Source organism: Cheilinus undulatus, linkage group 6 (genome assembly GCF_018320785.1).
Source record: "Cheilinus undulatus linkage group 6, ASM1832078v1, whole genome shotgun sequence".
Classification (NCBI taxonomy): Eukaryota; Metazoa; Chordata; class Actinopteri; order Labriformes; family Labridae; genus Cheilinus; species Cheilinus undulatus.
In genome coordinates this window covers 10,517,870-10,539,717 of record NC_054870.1, presented here as the reverse complement: position 1 = coordinate 10,539,717, position 21,848 = coordinate 10,517,870, and the positions used below count along the sequence as shown (strand labels likewise).

The window sequence follows — 21,848 nt, the reverse complement described above, 5'->3', positions numbered from 1 at the left end:
AAGTTTGAGAACCACTTCCCTAGGCCATGCTTACTTGGTACATTCACCCTTTACTTCACCCTGTAGGTGTGGACTTTGTGATTTTTTCAACAGATTTCTGGCTGACCACTGAGGTCGCTATAAATGGGTCTGTATGTGGCTGACTGACTGACTGACTGAGTGACTTTACTTTCAGAGTCGTACATACAGAGTTGTGCTACAGGAGTGGTTTTGTTATTCTAAAAGCCATCAGTAATGGCTGCCTCCACTGCTGTGATTACCTCAGAGATAGCTTTAGCACTGTAGCCATTTTACTGGAACTGGACCACGTTTCTGTTTGGAAATAAAGACTATAAGACTATAAGGACTATGTGATAGTTACAGGGAAAGGGTAACTTCTTGTGTGAATGCTTGTAGACAATTGCTGCTAGTGGAGCGATAAGCTTGGAATTATCAACATCAGCACTTTGGTCAAACTGTGTAGCATTTATGTTTAAAATAAGCGCAGAGGTCAACACTTTTCATGACAGAGATGGTTTTTTTCAGTCTTCTGCCAATCTGCTTCAGCAGGAGTATGTGATAGTTACACTGAAAGAGTTAGTTGTTACGATCGGTTGTATACAATGCTAGTGGAGCGATTAGCTCAGACTTAGCTACTGCGGCACATTGGTCAGAACTGGGCAACATTTCTTTATAAAAGCAAAGGCAGAGAGCAACACTGACAGCTTTCTGTGACTTCAGCATGAGTACTGTGTGTAATAGTTTTGGGGACAGGGTTTGTTGTGGTGAGTGGTTGGTTTGCTATTGTTATGGTGGGGTTTTCCGGCATATCCAGGGGCTACTGCTGTGGTAGCCATTAGCTCCCATGTAGCTGTAGGAAATCTGCAGTTTAATCGAAACTGGACTACATTTCTTCAAGTGCAAACAATCACACCAAAAGCTTGTCTCAGCACAGAGATTGTTTTTGCACATCTCCTGAGCAGCCTTGGCATCAATTTTACATGAAGCTCCGACATTAACAATCTAAGGCAGTGGTGGCCTACACAAGAGTAGCGCATGCGCACTGTGCCATTTGTCGCTCTGATTGGCCAATCATGAATTTGGCGGACAGAGTGTTCCTCCAGTCACCTTCTGAAGATTTTCTGAAGTCCTGCCCTTCCCAAACGCTTTCCATGGGAGCTTTCCCAGAAGATTATGAAATATATTCAGTCAGTCTGGTGTGTCAGGTTCATTGTTTCCTGCTGCCAGGGCTTTAGGTATACGTTAAGATATTTCTTTGAAATATACTGAGAGAGCTTTGATTTTCCTGCCAACTTTTATATACTAAATCAGGTACCATTTAGCCATGACATCATTTAGAAATTGTCAATTTAGCAAGTATCAGAAAAAAACTAAGGCATAAAACATGGAAAAGCATACTAAATGGAAAAATGTGGGATCCTTTTCCATACTCTATTTAGTTTGGGCCTGTGGTCAAAATGTTTGCTCACATTATATGGCTAAATTACATTGGAGCTGTTCCTGCTTATCAACAGTAGTACATAACACAGAATGTTAGATTTGGATCACTGCATTTTTCATAGTAGGACTAAAGCCAGTGAGAAATGAGACAGCGAAGGCGGTGAAACTGCTGCAATGTGTCCAAGGAGAGTCAAACACTGGCGTCCCTACTGCTAATGTTTGCAAGCATTCTGTCGACAGAAAACTAAATGTACCTTTCAAAACAGCAACTGTTATTTACACAAAGGGTACATTTTCAAAACCATTTCCATATCCGCACTAAGCAGCCATCTGCTGTTATTTGTTTTCACTGCAGATATTCTTACAGCAGGTTGTCTTCAGTCTTTGTTTACATCTTCCAAAGATCACGAGATGATATCGGATCATGTAAGGTGGTACGCTGCTCCCTCGGGCAAACACATAATCTTAATAAAATCTTAAAGTGAAGGATTCTCCAATACTTTCATATCTTTCAGCATGCTCATGTTAGAGATCACAGAGGAAGATAATCTCTAAGGTGGCTTCTTATGTGGGTGATGCAACCTCATTTTTATCAGTCAGGCCATATAAACTCCTGTAGTTTCAGCCTTCTTTCAGTTATGTAAGGCCTCAGTTTGATCTTAGTTTAAATGTTGATTTTACCAGGTGATTTCATCAAATAGAAGCAATATATCAAAGACTTTCAGGTCAAGCCATTGGGATACTCTCTGCAAAAATAAAGATAAAATCAAGTGAAGGAGAGGAGTCCTTTTTCACATGTAGAGTTTCTATCCTTATGCAACAAAGTCATTTAAAAAACCATTTAATTTTAAGAAATTCTACACAAAAAAAAAAAAAAAATGCATGTTTCTAGTCACTACTGTTATGTGAATGAGCAAGTCAAGCAGCAGGTCTGCTACTCATAAAGAAATGTGAAACTCAGCAGAAGAAGATGGCTCTTCTGTTGGGGGTCAGGAAGTGGGGACAACCATAAGAAATGAAAGGGACGGAGGAAGATTTACATTTTAAAACCCTAAACAGACCTGTATGCTGCAGTTATCATCCAAGAATTTTGACATACATTGAGTACGATCCCTACACATGACCCAAAAGTTATTTTTCCACAGCGTTTCTCTATGCAGAGATCACTAACTGCCCCCCCAACGGGGTTTTCTGCTGCTGTATGATGGCATCTGCAAATAACCTTTAGATGATCTTATAGTGAATGTCAGCAACCTCCTACTCCCTGTTTGTGTTGAATGCTGTATGCTGTTACTTGTTTTAAAGTACTATCAAGTATGACTGCCAGATTTAGAAAGACAAAGAGAAAATGAAAAGGAAGGAGGACTTCATCTGTGAAAATAGCATGTTTTCAAAATCATTTCTAAACTGTTAACTTATGAGTTCTCGTAGTGCTTACCATGTTAATCCAGAGACATTAATGTTTACTCACTAAATGCTTGCAGTGCAAAAAGTTGCATTTTCTTTGCAAGATCCTGCAAGTTTCTTTTTTTTCAGCATTTCTAGTCAGGTTTTTGAGCACAAATTGATAGATCTTGGACAGATCTTGCTGCCACTTGAAACATACACTCTTTGAACAACCTATGCCCCTGTAGAAATCAAGCACCAAAGACTCTGACAATAATTATGAACTGAAAATAAATATTATTTGACATCACATCTATGTAAAACAAATACTACCTCAAATCATGAACTTGTCTCTCCTGACTGAAATGTTGTATTTTACTTATTTCCCCCTAATCTTACTTCTTTTTTAATAAATTGCATTTTCTTTTCAGCAGTTTCTCAAACCAAATATCAAATAGTACAAATTAATGTGGATTTACCAATAAGTAATTGCCTGATTGCCTTTATAATTTGCATATAACTCAAAGAGAATGATTTATTTGTCTAATGTTTAATCTCTGAAGTAATAGTGATACCTGATGTATTTATGGAAGCTTGAGAGAGCACAAACTTCTCATTTTGGTCTGGAGCTGAAAAAGTCAGTGAACCCACAGAGGCTTAAACTGTTATCACAGCAGCAGACTCTGCCATCGTGGATTTTACACATTCCATAGTGTCCTTTCACAGCATGTCTTCCCTCCTGAGACCCTTTCCCTCAGCTGAAAGCAAAAATGTCTCCCTGTGAAGGATGTGTGAAGAGGCAACTGTGGAAAACAAGTGAAGGACAGGCTGTGCTGAAAGTGCATGTGTGAAAAAGGCATTAAGACACATATATACCCTTCAGTTCTGCTATCTGCTGGGTGCTAAAACTTTTTTACTACTACTACTTTTTTTTAACAAACTGCCTTTCTGGTAGATAATTATGCATTCACTGGTTAATTTTCAACATAAAAATCATTTTTTTGCACATGGTAATATCAGGTTGGAATATGAAACAAATCTGGAAATGCTAAAACTGCAGTTCCTCGAGTGTCCACTTGAGGCTGGTTGCAGAAGCCCTGGACGTCCCATTTACACCCATATTAAAAAGCACAGCAGAGATTGAAACATGTTTGCAGCCTTTAAGAAAGACAGTTTTGGTTTTTAGGGCACTTCTTTGTCCATAAGTGTGCAGGGTGACTTAATGCAATCCATCAATTTTTATTTTATTCAGGCTAAGGATTTGCATAATTATTAGCATGGCTGAGCTGACTGAAAAGTGAACCCAGCTGTAGCTGTTTGCCAGGAGACGTTATGCTTATTTCAGTGAGCTATACGGTGTTTGGACCTTTTTTCTTCTTTATTCAAATTCGTTTTTTAACTGATTCTTACTAGACTTGATTCACTCTATGGTCTAACCAAACCAGGCTAATTTCAGAATAAAAGCATTCTGTATGAACACGGAGAGTTTCTTCACAGAAAGGCTGAAGCTGGATTTTACTTTGAAAGCATCATACTTGTACAGTGTTTATCTTGCCTGGGACATATTCTACCAATAACAGAAAGCTTCACCCATAGTTAAAGAATTGGGATTAACTTTATTAGACCAGTGCAGTTGAGCTTGTGGCTATCACCACTCACATAGAACCACATAGCAAACATATTCATGCTTACATATCTGCTAAAACAAGGTAAAAGCAGCAATTTATTCATCAATTTCTGCTCAACCGTGCCCGAGAGATGTGCAGCCCTAAGAAAATTTTCCAGCCATCTATTCTCTAGATTCTCTGCCTGTGAGACGCATATCAGACACATAAGAAGTAGAGCTCACATGCAGGCAGTCTGAAAGCCTTGACTTTTTAACATGCCAGCCAATGAAAATCAAGCCCTCATGCTGACAAGACATGGTTGGTACACACCCAGTCTGAAACAGGCGTGTGACTACATATACAACAACAACTTCATCTGTAAATAGCAACCTTTAGTTGTGTTTTTTTCTGTAAATTTACAAGACGATGGATGAACAAAAGCAGAACATTTATGAAAACAGTTTATAGAGTGCAAACTAAGGAAAGCCCCAATACTTTCACTATCATGTACACAGAGTTCCCTCTGAAAACAGAGACTTCTTTGCCTTTCATGTCCAGTCAGTGGCCATAAGCAAGTAGTTGGACTACAGAACAATGGCTTCCTCACAAGTTCTGTTACCAGTTGACATTTTACCTAATGCAGACATTTTACATTTGTCAGGAAAGGATGCATGTACTGTTTCTTAAGAAAGGCACTCTGCCATCCACATCCTTGCATGTAAACAACAGTATTTAAAGTCATTTTTGTTGATCTGTATGATGTCATGAAAACACAGTTTTTGAAACTGAAAACTGAACAATGCAATTTCCAGTGGATCATTTCCCTGAAAACATAGCTTAAAGTCCAGCATGAGTTTAACTTATGAGCCTGTTTATAGGACGGCATAAGGTTAGGTAGAAGTGAATGTTCAAACAGCTTTTCCAAAATTACAATCACCACTGAGAGCTTCAAACCTATGCTACAGATACCAGTGGATGACACCACGGAGACAACAGTACAGTTCTTATAAAAGTATTCACCCCCTCGTCTGTTATACCTTTTTATTGATTTTATAGATCATTATAATTTGGCTTCTTTGAAAACAAATCTTAATGTCAAAGTAAAAACAGATGTCTACAAAGTAATAGTGACTGCATAAATATTCACCCCTTTAAGCCAGTATAAATCTTCTCCCAAGCTGTAGTTCTCTTGCAGACTGTGTAAGATTGTCCTCCCGGATTTCCCCACATTCAGTTTACCCTCTACCTTTACAAGCCTTCTAGGGCCGGCTGACGAGAAGCATCCCTGCAGCATGATGCTGCCACCACCACGCTTCTCAGTGGGGATGATGTGTTTGGTGTCCGCCAAACAAAGCGTCTTGTCTGATGGCCAAAAAGCATCATTTTGGTCTCATCAGACCAAAGAACTCTCTTCCACTTGACCACAGAGTCTCCCACAAACCTGTTGGTGAACTTTAATTAAGATTTAATCTGAGTTTACTTCAACAGTGGCTTTCTCTTCACCACTCTCCAATAAGCTTTGACTGGTGAAGAACCAGGGCAACAGTTGCTGTATGCCAAGCCTTTCCTATCTCAGCTGCTGAAGCTTGTAACTCCTTCAGAGTAGTCATAGGCGTCTTGGTAGCCTCTCTCACTAGTCTCCTTCTTGCATGCTCAGTCAGTTTGTGAGGATGGCCCGACTGAGGCAGGTCAACACATGTGCAATTTTCCTTCCATTTCTTGATGGATTTAACTGAAGGAACTCTGGGGGATGTTCGGTGCCTTGGAAATGTTCTTATGTCCATCCCCTGACTTAAACATTTCAATAACCTTTTCTCTGAGTTGATTGGAGTGTTCTTTTGTCTTTGTGGTGTAATGGTAGCCAGGAGTACTGATTAACCAATGGCTCAGGTGTCTTTATACTACAATCACTTGACAGGTATTCACTGCACTCCGGTGATCCCCATTTTACTAATTATGAGACTATTAGAACTAATTGACTGGACCTCTGTAGAATTAGGTCAGTCCTTTAAAGGGGGGTATTTATGAAATTATTTTACATTACACATTTTCATTTTATTGACATTACTTTGCAGAAAGAGTTTTTGATATTAAAGGTGTTTTTATATAATTCATTTGTCAAGAAAGCTAAATTATTCTGACCATAATTAATTTCTGAAATTAATTAAAGGAAAAAAAATCAAAGGAGATGACTGCTTTTTGTAGGCACTGTATGTAAAACAAAGATTACTTAATGTTTTAATTCTTGAAGCTGTCTCAGCCATAACTGACTCTATTTATTCAAGACAATGACTTGCACTGAAATAATCCGCATGGTGTGTTACAAAGCTTACATGAAATTAATCATGAAATTAATGATCTACATGTTTGAATAGTGAATCATCTGGTATTTACAGTAAAAGCTGATGTGTTTGACTACGTTGTTATGTAGAAGGCGTCGTGCTGAACATTAATCCCAGAGCTGATGGTGCAAAGACTCACTGCACTACACAGAGAATATCTTATAGCAGGAGTTGGCAAGACCCGAGGGGTTTGGCGGTATCTGAAATGTGCAAAGTGCATTTTCTGCCTCAAAAACAAACTGCAAGACGTCGAGGGGCTTCTCTTCACAGTAACATCACCAAAACATCCCATCATTCTCTCTGTGTGACCTCTGCAGGGATTATAACAATGACTGTATGCAGGTCTGATACATGTGATGCTGGATTCTGCCTCATCAGTTCTGCTCAGCAGCGTTCGAAATGTGTCAAAGGAATTTCACCGCTCCTTGTGTGATGCACGGGGAGTTGTTGTTGAGTATTGATGCCTCAGAAGAAAATGAAACATCTGATTACCTCTCTATCCTCTCCTCTGCCTCATGTAAACAAAGCAGTGGATGCATTGGTTAGTAAAAATTAGAATCTGACAGGACATGATTATGCTCTCTGCCTCGGAGAGCTCTGTGGCTAAACATCCCAGCGGGTGTATTTCTCCTTCTGTGAGCCGCCTTACCTGCTAATTAGGAGGATGGTGAACAAGGTCCCTCCAGATACAGAGAAAGCCATGGCTGCGAGAGGAGCGGAGACACCGGCTGGAGTTTATCTGGAATAAAAGCACACAAAGGACGCAATTCACAAGGATGCAAGTGGATGCAAGGAACATAGAATTTACTCCCTCTGAAACTGAGATATTTTGAAGTTGCACTAATCCAATGACGCCCACATCTTTCTTTTATTAAACTGAATCAGCTGGCACTCTGCAGATAGTCTCATCCTGATTTTAATCTCTACAGTCGACATTTCCATAAATAGTTTTACACTGAGATGTTATTTATCACCCAGGTAACGCTGCTTCCTCTGTGCCCCCTGGCTTATCTCTAATAGACTCTGACAGCCTGAAATGCCGGACTTATTTACAGACATAAAGCCCACAACAGCAAATTACAGCTCTGACACGCCTGAGGGAGTGTCCCTCTGCAGCACAATGACCCCTTCTTACAGACCTCACCTCAAATTCATGTCTGAAAGCTCCAGACTCTGATGAAAAGTAATAACGTGGTCCCCTTCAAAGAAACGCTCGCTCTTTCTCTCTCTCCCTCTCTCATGCATCTTTTAAGATGAAAGCAGACAGAAAACCTTCAGAGAGCAGAATGACTTCACCACAGAGACCCGACTAATGTGGACGACAAGCTGGGCCCAGAAAATGTTTAATGTAAAGTTGAAAGTGAACTTATGTGGTCGGGGTGCTATGGAGAGGAGTGAACATGAAATACATGAGACCTGTTGACTGTAATGCTACAGCTTTAGTTACATAAAACATTCTGATGCATGATATGTGGCTCTGAGCAGGTGAGTTTTATCACAGCTATAGGGTTTTTGGCCCTATTTTGACTCTGTACTGTTAAAACTGTGTGATGCAAGTGGTGTGGTGTGAGTTCGACTACGTATTGCCAGGTATACGGCACAAAATCTGAGACACAGCATGCAAGGAGATTGGATTAAGTCTGTTGATTATACATAGCTGTATTTTGGCATAACATGACTCAAACCGGAGTGTCAGCTTTCTTTTCCTTTAAAGCCCAAATCACACCACATCACATTGCACTGCAGCATTACTTCATGTCACGCCGGTCATATGAAGCAGCTCAAGTGCCACCCTGTGCACACACTGGCAGCAGCACACCACTGGTCAAATTCCCCACCAGCCACTGCCGGGCCAGGCACTTGATGCCAGAGTGGAGAGCTCAGCTCAGGGCTCACCTCCCCGCCTCACAGGGTAGGTAAAAAAAAATCAATAAGAGCAGTGGTTACTGGTTGCCGAGGCTTCCTACTATATCCTATGCTCCAAACAGAAGGTGGCACTAAATTTCTTCTTCTGTAGTCTTGAAGAGAGCTACTACTCATCAGCTGAGATGGACAAAAACAGCTTTCTCCTCAGGAAAACGCTCCAGATCAGCTACATTCGCCATGGCGAGAAGTGGCATAAAGTTCCGTGGCATGTCGGGTTTGTGCACTGCTGGTGTGGGTTTGTTCATAGAAAATAATGAGGGTGATCATTTGGACCAGCATCTGACATGACAGTCTGGCTGCAGACCGTACATCTCTGATTGGCCAATCTCACAAACTGTCCATTTGAGACATTTCAGTACCAAAGTGCTGTAATTTACCGGTGCAAAGTATTTCCAGTTTTAGATTTTTAAAAAGAAAATTCAACCTTATTCATAAAAAGTCTGGCAGTTTCATTCATGTCATAACCAGACTGAAAACATTACAGATGAAGAAAATGTCATAGATCCAACACAGAATAAAAGACCAGAGGTCTAGTCTGGGGTAATATTATGTATAGACCCGTTTTAAAAGTAGCTACATGACGTTGACTCGCTTTAGCTTTGTTAGCTTTAGCTTCCTTAGCTTTAACTCAAGCTACATAACTAGCTACATAATTTACTACATAAGCCAAAGTAGCTAAGATAGCTTTAGCAACGTGAACTTAACAAACATAGCTGAAGCTGATGTAGCTACGTAGATCAGTGGTTCTCTGGTTGTGTCACAGGGCCCACCATCAACTCCTCGAGGAGAATTGCGACCCGAATTTTGGATATATTTTTGGTTAATCAGATGTATTTAGTAAGAAATAGTAGAGCTAGGGATAAGACAGCACAAAAGGTGTAACAAAACAATGAAACACGACAAAACATGTATGTTTTATAGTCTCATAGACAATTTGGCACATTTTTCCCCAGGTACACATCTGCGACCCACCAGTTGAGAACCACTGATGTAGATAACATACCTTTGTAGTTGCTTTGTGAGCTAAGCTTTAGCTGCCTTAGCTATGTAGCTGTGTTACCTGTGTAGCTTATGCAGCTAATTGAGCTACATAAGCTACACTTGCTGCTTTAGTGTTCTCACGGAGGACGAGTCTTTTCCTGTTTACTCGGCTTTATTACACATTTTGTAATCAGGTTTAGTGGGTCAGGTTGTTAACTTTGAACTTCCTAACCATGAGCTTAACCCTTACCCTGACCACAAACAGAAGTTTAGAGCCAGACCCCTCTAACTTGGGATGGTGCTAGTTAGGTTTGGGGTTAAGAGTGAAGTGATTCAGCAGGTTCGAGTGTAGTTAATTACACTGTAGACCAAACTCCAGCAGACTCGTTTAATTTTCTCCTTTTACGTACTGAATGCAAGGGATGAAATGTACAGTCGTTTCAGTGCTGGACCACTCAAATGACTTTATGAATAAGTAAAGTACTCACAAATGATAAATATTGTGGAAAAAAACCAGATACATTACACATGAGGCTGCTGGTGGCCTCCTATATGCTTCCTGTGCTGTTCTGTTTATCAGTGCTTCAAATCTAAGTTCTAAATGAAGTAAAACAATATGATAATGTAACTGATGGCTAATAAACATATTAATATAAAGAAAGCATCAATATGGAGCACCATAGTATAACCAGTCCAAACTTTGTTGGTCATTGCTGTTAACTCTTCCACAAACCAAAGCACACTACTCTGAGAAAAAAGTAGCTATCAGAAACTTGAGTCCATGGAAGGACTTCATAGGCACGCTGGTCCTTCCGCTCTCGTAGCCATTTTTCTTAGCTATGAAGGTGACTTTAAATCCCAGATTGTACAAGTGCCATCGGTTCAGGCTCTGTTTAAAATGTGTGGATTGGACATTGCTGGGTCTCCAAGTTCCCTGTCTCTCTTCACCTGCCCCTTTAACTAAAGGTCAAATACCCCTCCACAAGAAAAAAAAGCTTTAAGAGACCCTAATCATGATGAACTCAAATCAAAATTAATTCATTAAAGGTTTCTGAAATACAGCCTTCTGTGGACCTGAGACTAATCAGATAAACAGCACTACTGCAAGGAGGAATTACAGCCTTTACAGTGTTGATGTTTAAAGCCATACAGAAAATTAAATCTTGCCCAGAAGAGGTTAAATGTTTTACTGGAACTCACAAAAAACATCTTCATTTTCAGAGGTAAAAGGTGCCCATTAGTCGACGGTAGACGATGACTGCCCATGGTTTCCAAGATTGGATAATAATGAGTACTCTGTTTACCCAGTATCAAAGAAAGATAAGCCCTCATCATTCATTTATTTATCTTCTCTCCACAGTTTCTCAGTTCCTAATAATATCTGTGGCTATATTGTTGGCAGTACTACAGTGATGTATTAGATTAATTGTATAGCATGTGGTTCCTTGTGTGTTTCTACAAGTTCTAGACAGAAAACACACTGAAACATGCACCGATGGAGAGAGCTTGTTATCCGTCTCTGTCTCTAAACCCTGTGTCCCATTAAAACTCAGTGAGAATGTATCTGAGAATGCATAGATATTGAACAGTTGAGCATAACCATGTTCGGGACATACTCAGTGGACGTAGACTCCATGTATACCAATCTTTCCAACGCATACTGTAAAAAAACACATATTTTAGCTTTTAGACCATGCTTTAGGTGGTTTAAGGCACAGTCTGTGTTCTCAAGATAAGAGCATGCCAGCTCTGTGCCAGACTTCTCCTTATTTTAAGACAAAAACACCCCTGGGTGCTAACAGGAGCACAAGTTCATTTGCCATTTAAACAGTGTGAGCACTGGGGTCAAAATAACAGCAAAGGCAAACAGGAAGGACGCCTTAACTTCACGCCAAGATGATTTGTGCCGTGTGTACAATTAGGCCCTTTGGTTGTGACAGTCCACAGCTTGAAGCCGTATTATGGCTGCAATGTATATTTGGGGCAGATTCTTCAAAACAAAGTTCCTATTTAAAGGCTCATATTGTTCTTCTAAGTGTCAGACAGCATTACAGTAAGGATTTCTACAGAGATACACAGGTATGGATTTATTTAACCGTGAAAAGGAGTTACATTACTCTGTTGAGATATCACAAAACTGACTTGGAAATAAAGACATATGTTTTAGGCATGTTTTTTTTTTTTTTTTGTACCCTGTTAATGTTCGTTCCTCCTTCCCATCTGACCCACTGGTCTGCTTTCATCTCAGTAACATTATTCATTTCCCAAGCACTTTTACATATGAACAGCCCAGTATAAAAGGTGGCAGTATGCATGTAGTTGGTTTGCAAATCTGCCAAGAAGAATTAAAAAGAAGCTACAACAGCAACCACTCATCTGAACATTTGTTGATGTTCCATGCCAAAAACTGGAATGCACCCTGCTTCTATTGATGTTTTTATTATTTCTGAGATGCAAATAATATCCATGTAACATCAGTCCATAAATAGGCAATGCAGATATGATGGCTTTAAAAGAGACAGGAATGCTCAGAATTGCCCTTACAACCCTGCTTGCTGATGAGTACCCCATTCTTGAGCACAGCTGTGTTCGCATCCCCTATCAGTACGCATTAATCAAGCTAAGGACCACCTTATCCATGCCCTAGTCTGGTACATTTGTGTTTTCATTGATCAAATGAACCAGACTCTGTGGTCTGGAGCAGTGGTTCTCAACTGGTCTAGCTTTGGGACCTAATGGGAGTTCCATTATGAAAGACTTTGACCCAAATTTCTGATAAATTTGTCAATCAGGCAAATTTATTTGATAAAAGATGGTGCAGAAATGTGACTGAACGAAGACACTGCAACAAATAAGACAAATTATATTAAGAATAAAGAATAACATTTCTGAGAAAGTATCATGGGAGATTTTTTACATTTTCTTTGAAAAATTCCAGATAACATCCAAAATCATTTCCAGGAACATTCTCAAAAAATCTTTGACTTTTCCATTGAATGCTCTAAGAACACCACTGAACAAGACTGATGAAAATTCCTGAGAAAAGTCCTGATAATTTCAGGTAAAACTCCCTTATTCCTTGTGAAGATTTACAGGAAAAGTCCCAGAGAAGTGCTCCCAAAATTCCCAAAGAAAAGAAATATAACTCTTTTGGGGAAATTACCTCAAGTTAACCTTCAGATTCTGAAAATATTCTTAGAGCATTTGTCTCAACTGGACGTTCTGTCTTAAAAAGCTTGTAAAACATCAACCCTGTGGCACAGACTCAGGCTTTAAACATCCTTTTTCAGGAGAACCTTGGCTTAAGCAAGAATATGTGTCATGTCAGAATCTAAAAAGAAAAGTAATGGGACTACAAAGACAGAAGAAAAAGCTAAGCGGGAATTAAAACTCAATGATTTTTTATGTACTAAACACAGTGCATATTATTTATGCTTCAGTTCTTTAACTGTGAGTAGCGTGTGCCTCTTCTTGAGACACATCTTATCGAACATCACTCTCAGAGGGTCAGAAAATATGGAAGAATGTGCAATGAGTCTAGAAACATTTTTCTCTTTCTACTGTCAAAAGCTTAACTGATCAGATAAAAGCACTGCATGGACACTTGGACACAGTCATGACCCACTAAAAACAGCTCTGTGACCCACCTTTGGGTCCGGACCCACCAGTTAACCACTAGAGTACTCAGATCCTGGCCTGGGCCCTAATGTGAAACCACCGCAACTGCAATTTTACTTTCAACAGCAGGGAGTAGCTTCCTATCCAACTTAAATATTATTTTGGATCCACCACAACATTAGTGACATGGATAAATCAGGCCGAGTGAACGATTGAGGCTTCAGGAGACCCGAAGCTCCAGTGTTATATCTTTTACAATCACTGTTTTCTCTGTGGAGTCTGAAGGCTTTAAGATGAGCATAACAGCTGGTTTGAAAATTACTTATCTTTTAGAAAACACACTTTATTTGTAGGATCATTTCCCCATGATGTTGTTAAGGACTTACAGTAGCAATTTGGTCCTGTCACTGGCAAAAACAAGCACTTTAACTGGACACAGATTGATCACAGCCAGCTCTGTTGTTGCCAACTGAAGTGATTAACTGGACAAAGTCCAACAACTTCTTTATATTCAATTCTCTAGGCTCTGGGATAAGAAATATTGTAAATCTATAGTAGAGTGCACTAAAATTAGAATTTTCCTCCATTCTGTTAATGTCTTTATAAACGAAGGAGAGCCTGTGCTTTTGACAGATTTCTAGCTAAAGGGCTGCAGCTCTGTCAAGGTTTAAAAAGATGTAGCCAAATAAAGTCACAGTGCATTGTGCTGTAATTACAGGGTCTTATCTACGTACTGAGCAATCTGATGATAAGCTCAGATAGCACTGGGATGATACAGCATGGCCCACTTTCTGTTAAATGTCTTTGCTGTCAACTTTGTCACAGTCAAATGAGACGCAGTAAATGACATGAGTGTTCCTGACAGACGTGCATCAATGTTTCACTCTCTGCTGATGAGCTCATTTAACAGACATGCTTTATGAATCATGTTCACTTCATGTAAATAACACATGAAGGCTGCATAAAGCATGACTACTCTCTTTTTCATCCATATTCTTTAAACAATCTTTCAATTATAATTTCACTAAAAGCCAGCAACCTTGGTTTTTTTCAGTGTTTCCTGTATTTTCTTAGCAGGCTTTTAGCTGATGAGTTGTTACAGCCACAACAGCAGCAGAACATTGTCATTTAAAAACAATCATGACCTAAGAAGAAGACATAATACAGCTTCCATCAAGAGAGACTGCCAGCAACGTTCCAAAGTCTCTTTGTAGATTATAACCCTGCTTGCTCCACGCAGGGATGTTCCTTACCGCTAATTTTCCATCCAATACAACTGGCCATTTAAATTCACAATTCTAAACTAGGCTTCAGCTTAAACACTCAGGAAACAGCAAGAATTGAGATCGAAAAAGTAATTGCCCTCTTTCTGATTCCTGATTTATTTTATTTTTATTTTTTTTCCATATTTATCATACTTGAATATTTCGGCTCATCAAGCCAATTTTTATTTCTCACAAAGACAACCCAAGTTAATAAAAAATGCACTTTTAAAATTATGATTTTATTTTTTTAAGAGGGAAAAAATACAAACCTATCTGACCCTGTGTGAAAAAGTAATTGCTTCCTGAATCTAATAACTGGTTGTGCCACCCTTGGCAGCAATAACTGAAATGAAGCGTTTGTGATAACTACTGATGAGTCTTTCTCATCGCTTTGGAGGAATTTTGGCCCACTCCTCTTCACAGAATTGTTTTAACTCAGCCATATTGGAGGGCTTTTTGAGCATTAACTACCCATTTAAGGCCACACTACAGCATCTCAATTGAATTTAAGTCCAGACTTTAACTTGGCCACTCCAAAACCTTCATTTTGTTTTTCTTGAGCCATTCAGAGGTGGACTTTCTGGTATGTTTCAGGTCGTTGTCCTGCTGCATAACCCAAGAGGGCATGGACTGATGGTTTTCACCTTCAGGATTTTCTGGTAGACAGCAGAATTCATGGTTCCATCAGTCACAGCAAGTAGTCCAGGTCCTGAAGCAGCAAAGCAGACTCAGACCATCACACTGCCACCACCATGTTTGACTGTTGGCATGATCTTCTTTTTATCAAATGCTGTGATTTTTACTCCAGATGTAACGGGCCCACACCTTCCAAAAAGTTCAACTTTTGTCTCTTCAGTCCACAAAATATTTCTCCAAAAGTCTTGGGGATCATCAAGATGTTAGTTGGCAAACGTGAGATGAGTCTTTGTGTTCTTATTTGTCAGCAGTGGTTTTGGCCTTGGAACTCTCCCATGGATGCCATTTTTGCCCAGTGTCTTTCTTATGGTTGAGTCATGAACTCTGACCTTAACTGAGGCCAGTGAGGCCTGCAGGTCTTTGGATGTCGTTCTGGGTTCTTTTGTGACCTCCTGGATGAGTCATCGTTGCACTCCTGGAGTAATTTTGGTTGGCCGGACACTCCTGGGAAGGTTCACCACTGTTCCCAGTTTTCTCCATTTGTGGATAATAGCTCTGACCGTGGTTCACTGGAATCCCTGAGCCTTGGAAATTGAGCTGGCAAAGCAGATCCATTTATCAGAACTACTTACAGTCCAGGCTAGTGGTGGGTAGAAATGAATCTCTCTCATTCACATTTCAGCAGTGTGTCTCCTGCTTTCCATCACTCCATCCAACGCTTGGCATTGGGCCTGCTGATGCTGATGATGCTTGCATACAGCTGCAGTAATGGAAACTCATTCCATGAATCTTTCGCTGCACATTTTTTTATGCTTATATTAATGCCAGTGGAAATTCTGAACTCTTAGCTATGGAGTCAGAAGAGCATTGGTGTTTTCACCACGCACTTTAGCAGTTGTTGACCCTGTTCTGTGATTTTACGTAGTCCTCCACTTCGTGGCTGAGTTGCTGTTGTTCCTGAACACTTCCACTTTCTTACAATATCACTTACAGTCAATTGTGAAATATCCGTTAGGGATAAAATTTCACAAAATGTCCTGTTGCAAAGGCGGCGTCCATTACAGAACCATGCTTGAAGTGCTCAATTAAAAGATGTGGCCAAATACTTTTGTCCATTTAGTGTCTCATATAAAAGAAGCCAACAGAAACCGCTCTATAAATGGTTTTATTCTTGCTTGAATTCCCCCAGAAGTCTCCATTCTTCTATCTCAGTGTATTTGAGGATTTGAAAGATCCTCCATTGTGGCCAAGAGGGAGCAGTTTCAGGGTCACCAAAGAAGAGATGATACGTGGTTGTGCAAATTAATGAAATGAGACCCATTATTTAACTGGCCTCCTTAAAATAAAATATTAACATACTGATCATATTAAATTGGAAAGTAGAATAAACTACATTCATAGATCAGTGTTTCTGCAGCTGAGTCTGTAGTCAGCCAATCACACACACCCCTTAGTCCAGTTTGTGTCTGACCCCACACCACCACGGCTCTCCCTCTCAAAAGCTTTATTACTTTTTATATTTCATCAAACATCAATATTTTCAGAGGCTCATGTGCCCACTATGAAAGAAAAACCATAACTGACTTCATTTGTCATTGTTTTCATGGTGCCAGCTCCTACTTTTTATGTCACCAGGACATGATGCATGGCTTTAGAAGTCATGGTCATTGTATTTCTATGGAAGCTTTGGGTTGTTTGCAGTCACCTCAGTGTTATCTACAGCATGTGCAGCAGTGTCCCACAGCTTAGCAGGGACTGGTCTGAACAAAAATTAGTTTAAAATGTATAATAATGTTTAAAAGTTAAACAATGGGAGCTTTATTTTGGAAAGCAGCCTTTTGTAGATGCCTGCTATAAAAGAAAATTTTCTAAAAACCTATTCAGTATTTCAAGGTGCTGTGACACTGCACCTACTTGGTACATCAAAATGATTACTCTTAGGTGCATCAGTGCTGGAGTAAAATCTAAAAATTGACAGAGGAGATACCCTCACACCAATTCAAACAGGCTAAAAAAGACAAAAGTTCACATGCTGAGGTGAATGCAAAGATAGTCTATTTTATTAAAACACAGGTGGTGAAACAGTAGGTGCTCACAGGGGCAAAAAGGTGAATAATACAAGCAGTGAAGAAAACAAAGTGGCACTCAAACGGGAGCTAGCTACCATGGCTCACATGAAGGAGCTGTTTCGTAGCACAGGCGTGTTGGTAAACAGCACATCATTACTTAGTTGCTCACCACTCAAGGTTTACTTGGTTGATAATAAATCAGTTTCGATGAAATGCAAGTCTGTGACAAAATGAGACATTTTTACGTGTTGAAGCTCAGTTAGCCTCTCAGCTCAGGTCAAGACTCCTCAAGACTCTTATCTCACTTCTTGTCTCATCTGGCAGGACGATGCTAGACACTAGGTCTACAGGACTGAGTAAAGGGTGATTTTGACGAACTCTATGCCAGGTTGATCGCTAATCTTTGGTAAAATTCACTTTTAATAGGGACCATATTCAATGGATGTAGAAATGTCCTGATAACTGCAGTGCACAGGTCCATTTAGAGCTTCAATGTTCTAACTTTTTGCAATTCCCAATTAATTCTTGGCTGTCCTCCACTTCCTAACCCCCGATGGACAATCACATGTCATCACAATCACATGACTGCAAAGAACCAATGCTGCAGCCAGCTACAAGCTTGACTGGGAGATTTTAGCTACAGCTTTCTAGGGCCGTCATTGCACCCATCACTGACTTTGATGCTGATATGCTGTGTCTGTGATTAGTAAAAAACACAAGCAGAAGACTTTTTTTTTTGTCTTTATTTTCAGGCAGGGAAACCTGCACTCATAAAGAGCCTGAAAACTGATGTAAACCGTTGCTGTAATCAAGAACGGACTGATGAGAGTTCATCATGCCAGCAGACTGAAATGCTACATCTGTGCAACTTTTGATTGATCCTTTTGTTAGGTTGAGGAAGATAAATGTTGAACAACAGCATGTAAAATGACATCAGATAAGAATATGTGAGACAATAATACATGTTTAGAGAGGGCTACCAGTTTGTCCACAATCACTACTGTAGACAGGATAAGGCACAAGCAACATTTCAGTTACATAAAAGAAGGATTTGTATCATCTCCACTGATTCTAGGCTTCTACTATTCAATACAAGCGAGGCAGAAAGCAAATCTGTCTTTTGGGTGTTGGCTGAAACTCCTTTTGTTGAGTATAAAAATAGCTGACAGGCAGATTTCTGTAAAACCCATCAAACATTAAGTCAATTCTAATTAACCTCTTTTAGTCTCAATTGTTTTAGTGTCACTTTAATCACTGGATGGATTAACAGAAAAAAAGACACTCCTATTGTCAAAATGTATTTTCTCCCCCCTCACATTTTCTGTATTTAGATATACTCTGGGGGTCAGTTAGGAAGTTGATTTAATGATCACCGGCGTGCAAGAAACCCTAGCAAGTGTAACCAAGCCTATTTTGTTTGGTTACATATTTTTCACATACTTTTTCTGATAAGTTTTTTAAAAGCAGGTGATGAAGCTTAACTTCAAGAGGAACAGAGAGGACACAAGATGGAATGCACCACAAAGATGAAGGACAGAGGATGTTTTCAGCATTTTTTGGTCACTGAGAGACACCGATAAGGAAATGCACCTCTCATATTTTCTGATGTCGGTGAAGAAGATTAGACAAATTGCTTCATCGTCTGCAGAGTACACACATTGTGACTTAGGCTGGAGACTTACTTGCTGTTAACTACCCAGATGCATCATGGCTGCCACACATCCCCAGCATCAGTTTGACACGCTGACTGTGCATGTCCTCAAAAAATGAACACATTATGCAGTATGCACATGTGTGGTAGAAGCAGAGGAGGAGAGACAGTCAACACAGCCACAGCGATGGCTGAAAGTATTAAAGAGAAACTGATAAAGCATGTCCACAATTCTCCACATCTTTATGATGTTTTACAGGCACTGCAATGAGACAAACACGCCTGTCAAACCAGCAGGGATGGATCAGCTCTTTCTTGAAGTAGGCATTTATTCTTATATAAAAATGTAAATATGATCAATGTTACAGTTCTAAAAAGGGACTATGAACTGGTGACTTTCAGCCCAGCACATCGAGCTGTTTGTGTTTGTTGAGTTTTATATTGAATTCATATCTGATGATAATTTGATATAAGTTGTTAACAACAATCTAAACAAAGAGACATTGCTGAGGACTCATGCTGTTGTCATAAACTACCACAGGTACATCTAAATAAATTCACTTTGATTTCATTAAAAAGTTTAACTTCGATATAGATTCATCTCATACAAAGTGAAATATTTCAAACCTTTTTTGTTTAAATTTTGAGGATTTCAGCTTATAGCTCACAAAAATCCACTATCTCAAAATATTAGAATATAGAGAAAAAGCCCAATTTCACGCCAGTTATGTCTCTTAAGGCCGGCTCAGACTACACAAATTCAGCCAGATTTAAGCCCGACTGCAATGTCGCAGCTCGTCGTCAAAACTCGGCCCAATTTTGAGAGTCGGGAACGACAAACGATCTTGTAGTGTGACATAATTAACGATACGTCCAAGACTCCTTACGATTCCTCATGACCACGATTCTCCAAGACTAGCATGTCAGAATTTTTTGTACATCGTCGTCTAGTTTGACACCCTGACCTGACGTCTAACAACAGGAGAACATTTGCTCATTGTCTTTGCAGCATCACTTACAAGATCTACCACCTTTTATTCCCTAAAACTAATGTGCACATTTTATTTTGTTTTATTTACGTTATCACATGCATACCTTAAGGTCTATCTGAAGGAGAGCCAGTCCATGTTGTCCTCCTTTTGATATATCCATACTTACTATCCATAATCTAATCCATAATTGTTTCTTATTTTCCCTTTACACCGCAACAATCACATAGAGTGGTTCTGTTGTAGAGTGATTGACACTCTTTGACCCCCCCACAACAACAACCTGTGAACTGGCACTCAGTCACAGAGACAGTGGTGGCGTCAGCATACGCTGAGTGGTCCGGACCACTCTTGTAGTGTGCCCAGGCTGTCGGCCAAGATGGGACAAGATTTTGGTCGCATAGTCTGGCATGGTGCTGTCGTGAACGACCAAAAAAATCGTGTAGACTGAGCCGGCCTTGACTCTGGGTCAGTGCACACAACCACAATCATGAGGAAAACCGCTGACTTGACATTTCTCTAGAAAACAACCATTGACACTCTCCATGAGGAGGGAAAGCCACAGAAGGTCATTGCTGAAAGAGCAGGCTGTTCTCAGAGGATTTCATGACAAACTTGAGCGTGATCATCGTACTGTAAAGAAGTTTGTGGCTGATTCAGAGCACTAATTTTCAAACAGTCTTGTTTACTGATAAGTGCTGTGCAACCCTGGATGGTTCAGATAGATGGAGTAGTGGATGGTTGTTGGATAGCCACCATGTCCCAACAAGGCTGCGACGTCAGCAAGGAGGAGGCAGAGTCATAGGGAGAAAGCTGGTAGGCCCCTTTAAGGTCTCTGAAGGTGTGAAAATGACCTCAGCAAAGCATATAGAGTTTCTGACTGATCACTTTCTTCCATGATATAAAAAGAAGAACTGTGCCTTCTGTAACAAAATTATTTTCATGCATGACAATACACCATCTCATGCTGCAAAGAATCCCTTTGTGTCATTGGCTGCTATGGGCATAAAAGGAGAGAAACTCATGGTGTGGCCCCCATCCTCCCCTGACCGCAACCCTGTTAAGAACCTTTGGAGCACCTTTAAGCTAAAGATCTATGAGGGTGGGAGGCAGTTCACATCAAAACAGCAGCTCTGGGAGGATATTCTGACATCTTGCAAAGAAATTCAAGCAGAATCTCTCCAAAAACTCACAAGTTCAATGGATGCAAGAATTGTGAGGGTGATATTAAAGAAGGGCTCCTATGTTATCATGGAACTTGGCCTGTTAAGATGTTTTTGATTGAAATAGCTTTGATTTCAGTAAATATGACCTCCTAATGCTGCAAATTCAACAAATGACCATTTTCAGTTCTTTACAACCTATAAAATGTTTTTATTATGTGGAACAGTGCATTTTGAGTTTTTTTAGTTTTGAAAAAAAAAAAAAGTTATAATTAAGAAGTTTGTTCAAAACCATTTCAATTGTGTTCTAAAGGCTGATGACTTGAAAAATATTCTGACAGTCATTTTCATCGTCTATTTAGGAAAATCAGAGAAAAATATCATTTGCATAATAATTTGGAATGCGGTGTATGTTGCTTAAGGAGCTATATAGCTAACGTAGTTTAAGCTAAGCTCACAAAGCAGCTATGTAAGGTACATAAATATTTGATCGACATAGAAGCATTAACTTTAGCTACATTTGCCAAAGCTCACATTGCTAAAGCTTACTTAACAAGACTGGTTTATGTAGTAATGTAAATTTAATACACAAAACTCAAAAAATGGGCTGAACAAAATTATTGGCACCCTCAACTTAATATTTGGTTGCACATCCTTGGAAAAAAAATAACTGAAACTAATCACTTCCTATAACCATCAACAAGCTTCTTACACCTCTGAACTGGAATTTTGGACCACTCTTCTTTAGCAAACTGCTCCAGGTCTCTCAGATTTG

The 21,848-nt window shown here is 39.7% G+C and overlaps 1 protein-coding gene across 1 annotated transcript in view; it reads right to left on the bottom strand.

The window, feature by feature from the left end:
* LOC121510707 (gamma-aminobutyric acid receptor subunit pi) overlaps nt 1-21,848 on the bottom strand; it is a 152,992-nt gene that overhangs the window by 108,107 nt on the left and 23,037 nt on the right. The window contains exon 2 of the mRNA XM_041788890.1: nt 7,425-7,514. Within this exon, the coding sequence (XP_041644824.1) occupies nt 7,425-7,477 (53 nt within the window). The 5' untranslated portion in view covers nt 7,478-7,514. The remainder of the gene's footprint in view (nt 1-7,424; nt 7,515-21,848) is intronic.